The 6,630-nt window shown below is 40.5% G+C and overlaps 1 protein-coding gene across 1 annotated transcript; it reads left to right on the top strand.

The window, feature by feature from the left end:
* Nucleotides 1–443: 443 nt before the first annotated feature.
* Nucleotides 444–6,160, top strand: LOC110309772 (olfactory receptor 4E1). Its single transcript, XM_021182505.1, has 2 exons — nt 444–1,009; nt 5,134–6,160. The coding sequence occupies exon 2, from the start codon at nt 5,144–5,146 to the stop codon at nt 6,074–6,076; it is 933 nt and encodes a 310-aa protein (XP_021038164.1). The 5' UTR covers nt 444–1,009; nt 5,134–5,143; the 3' UTR covers nt 6,077–6,160.
* Nucleotides 6,161–6,630: the final 470 nt, after the last annotated feature.

Genomic DNA, 6,630 nt, shown 5'->3' with positions numbered 1-6,630 from the left:
TATTCACGCTTTAAGGAGAAGAAACTAAGGATCAGAGACCTGACACACTTCCCAAAATTTAAACATCTACAACCTTTACGGTTGCACCCAGACAATCTACTTCTCAGACAAAGCACTTACACTATCAGCGGGCTGACAGAACCTCGCATCCACTGCCCTTCTCATGTCTGTGATCTCATATAACTTAAATGAGAAAATGCAGAGCCAACGCCTAGGGTCATTACCTAGCTTTCACATAGGGTCACTAAATACTAGTACTTAATTTAGTTTTGTTTTGTTTTCATTAACTTCCCTTAGAGAGAAAAACCAAGGCGATTACATCAGCAGCCACAGAATTTACTTTTTCTAACTAGTGACTTGGCAAGCTGATGTTATGGTTTGGATGTTGCCTTGGAAATAAAGCCTTGATAATCCAGGTGCAACACCATCAACGCAACAGCTGCCAGCTTCAGCTGTTTGCTTCCTTTATGATTCCCATTCAGAGTTTAAGAGGTGAATGTTGCATCTGGAACTAATGATAAAACTTGCACCTAAAGTGTGCAACAAGACCCTTTGGCCACACTGGGGTTCTGAGTAAGTTGGTGACCAGACAATTTTGTTTTTAAATTGTCCTGATAAACTGGTACAGCTCTGAAACTGATTGCTCACAGCGTGGAACCCCTCCTCATCACTGGGTCTGAAAAGACACAGAAGACACACTGTCCTTGTTGCACAACTTCAGTCTGCTGGACACCATCCTAGAAACTCTTGCTGCAGAATTATTTGCATAGTGAGACAAGGGCAAAAGTGTAGATGCAAAAGGTTGGTTTGGTCAGGAATCTGGAATAGTGCCTCTCTGCCCTGACACGAGAAGCAGGCTCTCCAGGACTGCTGTAACACGAGATGTTCTGACTACCCAACTTGAAGAAAGTTGTTTCTTTTACGGGAAGATAATTTTCATTGTATTCAAACTACCAGACAGAATACCCAAGTATCTTTGAAGGGACTGAGAGAATCAGAAAGCATTCAGGTGAGATTTATAGATATTCTTTCTTATTTTGCTCATCACCTTCTACATTTTCCTGAGATGTATAGTTACATATACTCTGTGTGTGGGGTGTGTGTGTGTGTGTGAGAGAGAGAGAGAGAGAGAGAGAGAGAGAGAGAGAGAGAAGATAGATTTTGACTTATTTAGTTTATCTTACATGTATGAGTGTTTTGTCTGCCTGTGTGTATCATGTGAGTTCCTGTGGAGGTCAGAGGAAGGTATCAAATACCCTGGAACCAGAGTTATGGATGCTGGGAGCCAAGCCCAGGTACTCCATGAGAGTGACAGATGCTCCTAACTCTGAACCATCTCACTAACCCATATTTTTTACCTCAGTTATTTGATATCATTGGGCACTATGTTTTCCAAGCATCTTTTCCTGTGAGCTCACAGAAGTCCAAGAAAAATGCTGACAGGAGAGAGGGTAAGGTAACCCTGTCCAATGAGGAGGAAGCAGAAGTCCTTGCTTCAGACCAAATGTCACATGATGAATTTAAAATCAACCCCTGACCCTTCAACTTTCAGTTTTTAAACAAGAAAAATGACTGTAAGTCACTAATTAAATAACTGAAATAGTTTTCTGTAGCAAAAGAAAAAATGTTAAATGCATGTTCTAAGAAAAGTTATAAAATGTAAAATTAATCCATAGCTATGTAAAAAAAAAGTTGCTGTAAATTGTAACAAGATACTAGTCTGGTTATGTTTCAGGTGTTAATTGAAAGACCCCTGTCTAAAGGTATCCTGTTTGCCACAGCTCTGTTTGGTTAGTGCCTCATTGTGTCCCTGGTGTTAATCTTTCTTTTGACATAAACAGCATAGGGCTGTTTTGCATAAGGCTGGCACTGTGAATGGCAGGGAATATTAGACATTCCTGAGGGCAGAGGGGAAGTTTCCCCTAAGCAGTACTGGGAAGAAGTGTTTGTCCAGCAGAGGCTGATCCTGAGGAATGGTATAGGACAGACAGCACAAGATGAGGGACTATGAGGGACAGACAGGTTCCCTGGGTGAGCCACCACTGGAAAGCTGTGTGCAAAGATGGCACATGAAGATTGGGCAAGCCTGAGAAATGAGCTCTCTGAAGAGCAAACCCCAAGCAGACTCAGGACCTCTAGGAGAAGAAAGAGGGCACTAAGACACCTCTGCTTGACCTCCTATTATGCTGGCCACCACAGACGTTAAGAGCAATGGTGAAGTGGATAAAGCCAGGGCCAGGAGACCTGAACTCTAGACCCAGCTATGAGTCCAATTCTGTGTGACCTTGAGCCTAGTTAGTGCTTTACCTCTATAGGCCTGATTTTTGCCATTTGTAAAATGGAAGAAAAAAAAAGCTAAACCCTCAACTCCCTTTGAGAATTAAAATCCTGAAAGTCATAGATAGAACATACAATTGTTTTAAAAACAGTAGTGGTAGTGGAGAGAGGCCTCAGCAATTAAGAGCACTGACTGCTCTTGTAGAGGCCCCAGGTTCTCTTGATAGCACCTATATGGAAGCTTATAAACATCTGAAACTCCACAGAATAATCTGATGCCCACTTCTGACTTCCATGGGCACCAGGCACTCATGGTGCACATTGACATATGCAGGCAAAACATCCATGCACATGAAACATATATATATATGTGCATCAGATACATCTATACATAATTGCATGGATAGATGGATAGATAGATAGTACATAGATAATAAATCAGTAAATAAAATCTTTTAAAGTAGTAGTGATACTACTTTTGATCAGAGGAAAGCTCATTTTTAAAAATTTTAAAAATTTAAATTAAATTTAAAAAATTTTTAAAATGAATAAATAAACAGCTTCTTTGGATTTACTCACAGACCTGTAAATCAAACAACAGAATGAGAATCTGAAGAGCTGGGATGATCTAGTTAACACACAGATATTGCTAAGCCTGAACCTTGACCTCCAGGTTGAGGACAAACCTGTCTGCATCTTAGGGCTCCTAGGGTTTGTGCAGCCTTCTCTAAGGAACTTCTCAACAAACATCACAGCCACATGACCAGCTGTCCAGCAGCATGGTGAATGGCTGTGGTCCTCAAATGCTGACATTGTGAATGTCAAGTTCCCAACACCTGGGCAAAGCCACCAGGAGAGAAGAGATGTGGGCTAGTGGAAAGTACAATCAATGAGAAAACAATAGAGACTATATTTAAAGGCCAAGTTTATGGACCTTAAACAAAGGACCTATTTAGAGCATGGATAATCTTAATCCATAATCTGAGCTGGTTGCAATGGCACACACCAGCAAACTCAGCAGGTGGGAAAGGAGGCAGCAGGATCAGGAGTTCAAGGACACCCTCAACTATATAGCAAGTCTGGGTTATTTGAGATTCTTGTCTCCAGAAAAAAACAAAAAATATAAACTAAACACTGATGCATCTCCACCTTCTTTGAGCTTTCCACCTTCCTCTTCAAGGTGATTTTTAATTTCCTAGTAAATCAAGGCTCACTACAGCATTATTTCCAAAGTGTGGGTTTAACATCTAGGGAAGATGTTCCAAGATTTTTTTTTTGAGAGTGAAGAATGTTTGTTTATTAGGAGCACTATAGGAACCACCCCCCTTGGAAGAAGGAAGCTTAGCTGAGTGAAGGGAAGAGTTGTCCTCCTCTGTGGTCTCAGTGGCTCCACTCAGGTCAGTGAGAAGGCTAAAGCCAAGATGGTCTATTACAGTTATCCTGACTTGGGGAATGACAAACTCTCTTTAGCCTACCAATGGCTGAACTGGAGCTGCCTTCTAAGGTGTATAGATAAGACACTTATCAAAGCAGTGTAACAGCTGAGGGCTGTCTGCTAGCAGTTCCCCCAACAGTTGCTGCAATTGGCCTCTCAGTCCTGAGGAGGTCTCTGTTGGTTCCCCCAACACCCACTGTACATACAGATTTCTTCTGACTTCCCCTTAATGTATGTTTCTTTGGCTTCAGAGTAGATGTCATAAAGCCCCAAGTTATATTTGCTACACTATGGAGGAAAGCCTATGATTTAATCTTTGAGGATTGGTCCTTATTATTGTTAAATGGGAGCTAAAATAATTTGGAAAATTGTTTCATTTGCAACTATGTCTGCATTACACCTAACTATCTCACAAGAAGACACTATTTATTTTGAATTTGAAGAGCATTAATCGTAGTCCTTGCTTCTTTGCTGCTTTTCTGTTATAATCTAATATTTTGAAGCATCTGACTACATACTTTAGAGTTAAGAGAAGGTATTATGTACAGACACCCAAGAGAATATCACACACATAGTTTTGGAAATAGTCATTATATTCCTACAGAAATACTCTTTCTAAGTCTAAATCTACTGGAGGGCTCATGGTGGCAGTCTTATGTTTTATTTATTTATTTTTATTTATTTGTTTATTTAGATTGTTTTATATAATGACCACAGTTTCCCTTCACTCCTTTCTTCCAAGTACCACCCCACCCCCTTCCCTCTCATCCATTCCTTTTCTCTTCAGAAAAGGGCCTCTCGTGGATCTCAACCAGCCCTAACATATCAAGTTGCAGAAAGACTAGGCACCTCTACTATTAAGTCTGGAAAAGGCAACCCAGTAGGAGAAAAGGGTTTGAACACAGACAACAGAGTGACAAACAGTTCCTGCTTCCAAAGTTAGGAGTCCCACAAGAAGACCAAGCTACACAAACTGTAACAAGTGTGAAGGATCTAGGTCAGCTCCTAGCAAAATCCTTAGTTGTCAGTTTAGTCTCTGTGAGCCCCTACACGCCCAGATTAGTTGATTTTGTAGGCTTTTTTTTTTTTTTTTTTTTTAGTGGTGTCCTTGACTCTTTTGGCTCCTACAGAGCATTTCTTTTTCTTTTTTTCTTTTCTTTTTTTTAGGAAACACAAGCAAGACAGGAGCTGTAGCTCAGAGACAAAAGAAGCGCTTAATTTGTGTGAGCTTCTATCAAATCCCCAGCATCAAGGGAAGAGGGAAGGAAGAGGAGAACAGGAAATAAACTAGATACTTGTCTCATATTTTCTAGATGTAGGTGACATCGTAAACGACCAAAAAAAATTAAGGGACCAAATGATTGATGTACATGTTAAGTGTTACATTTGTTTCATGTTTTTTCCTTAAATTTTTGACAAAGAACTAAAAGAATGGAAAAGGCTGTCCTCATCAACCAAACTTCAGTGATGTCATTTCGGCTCACAGGTTTATCTACAAATCCGAAAGTACAGATGGCTATTTTTTTCATATTCCTCATTTTTTACGTCCTGACACTGGTTGGTAACATCCTGATTGTCATAACAATCATACACGACCACCGGCTCCATACTCCCATGTATTTCTTCCTCAGCAATCTGTCCTTTATTGATGTCTGCCATTCCACTGTCACTGTCCCTAAGATGCTAAGTGACACCTTCTCAGAAGAAAAGCTCATCTCCTTTGATGCCTGTGTGGTCCAGATGTTCTTCCTGCACCTCTTTGCCTGCACAGAGATCTTCCTTCTTACTGTCATGGCCTATGATCGATATGTGGCCATTTGTAAACCTTTGCAGTATATGACAATAATGAACTGGAAGGTGTGTATGATGCTGGCAGCAGCCCTATGGATAGGGGGAACCATCCATTCCATATCTCTCACCTCACTCACCATCAAGCTGCCCTACTGTGGTCCTGATGAGATTGACAACTTCTTCTGTGATGTACCTCAAGTGATCAAACTGGCTTGCACTGACACCCACATCATTGAGATTCTCATTGTCTCCAACAGTGGGCTGATCTCTGTGGTATGTTTTGTGGTTCTTGTAGTGTCCTATGCAGTTATCCTTGTGAGTCTGAGGCAACAGATCTCTGATGGCAAGAGGAAAGCCTTGTCCACCTGTGCAGCCCATCTCACCGTAGTCACTCTGTTTCTGGGACACTGTATCTTCATCTACTCACGCCCATCCACCAGTCTTCCTGAGGACAAGGTTGTGTCTGTGTTTTTCACTGCTGTTACCCCTCTACTGAATCCCATAATCTACACCCTTAGGAATGAGGACATGAAGAGTGCCTTGAACAAGTTAATTAAGAGAAGAGAAAAGTGAAAATGATAAGCCCTTAGGATTCTTGATGATCCAAACCAAAACAGCAACTATTATATTTACCAGATGATATGACTTATAACATTTTCTTCTGGTCCTACATCTAACAATCAAAGTAAATGTTGTGACTGGTAACATCTTCCACATTGTAGACATTATCATAGTGAGTGGGACTTAGTTAATTATCTCAGCAGCAGTAGTTACATGTTCATCTAATTACAACAAAACAAAAGCTTACTCTGAGAAAATACCATGCTGAACATTAACCCTGCTACAAAATCATAGACAGAACTCAGGGGACCCAGAATGTAGCTCAGTGCAGAATGTGTACTTGGCATATAGAAGACCCTGGGTTCACTTCCCTACTTGACAAAAAAATAAATAAAAATCACAAGATTGGATTTCAAAGCAGATCACTAACACACTATTGTTCCAAGAACTGGGAGAAAATACCAATTTGAATTCATTATCTCATTCTGTTCTTCCTGCTTTTCAATTAACCAGCAATCTAAACAAAACCAGATTTCTGGACCACTCTCACATACATTGCTCATTTC

This window comes from Mus caroli, chromosome 14, assembly GCF_900094665.2.
Source record: "Mus caroli chromosome 14, CAROLI_EIJ_v1.1, whole genome shotgun sequence".
Lineage (NCBI taxonomy): Eukaryota > Metazoa > Chordata > Mammalia > Rodentia > Muridae > Mus > Mus caroli.
The sequence above is the reverse complement of the archived record's forward strand: the minus strand, read 5'-3'. Positions and strand labels throughout refer to the sequence as shown.

What these genes read in the sequence shown, in the direction of transcription:
- LOC110309772 (XM_021182505.1), top strand. Translation starts at nt 5,144, where the DNA reads ATGGAAAAGGCTGTCCTCATCAACCAAACTTCAGTGATGTCATTTCGG.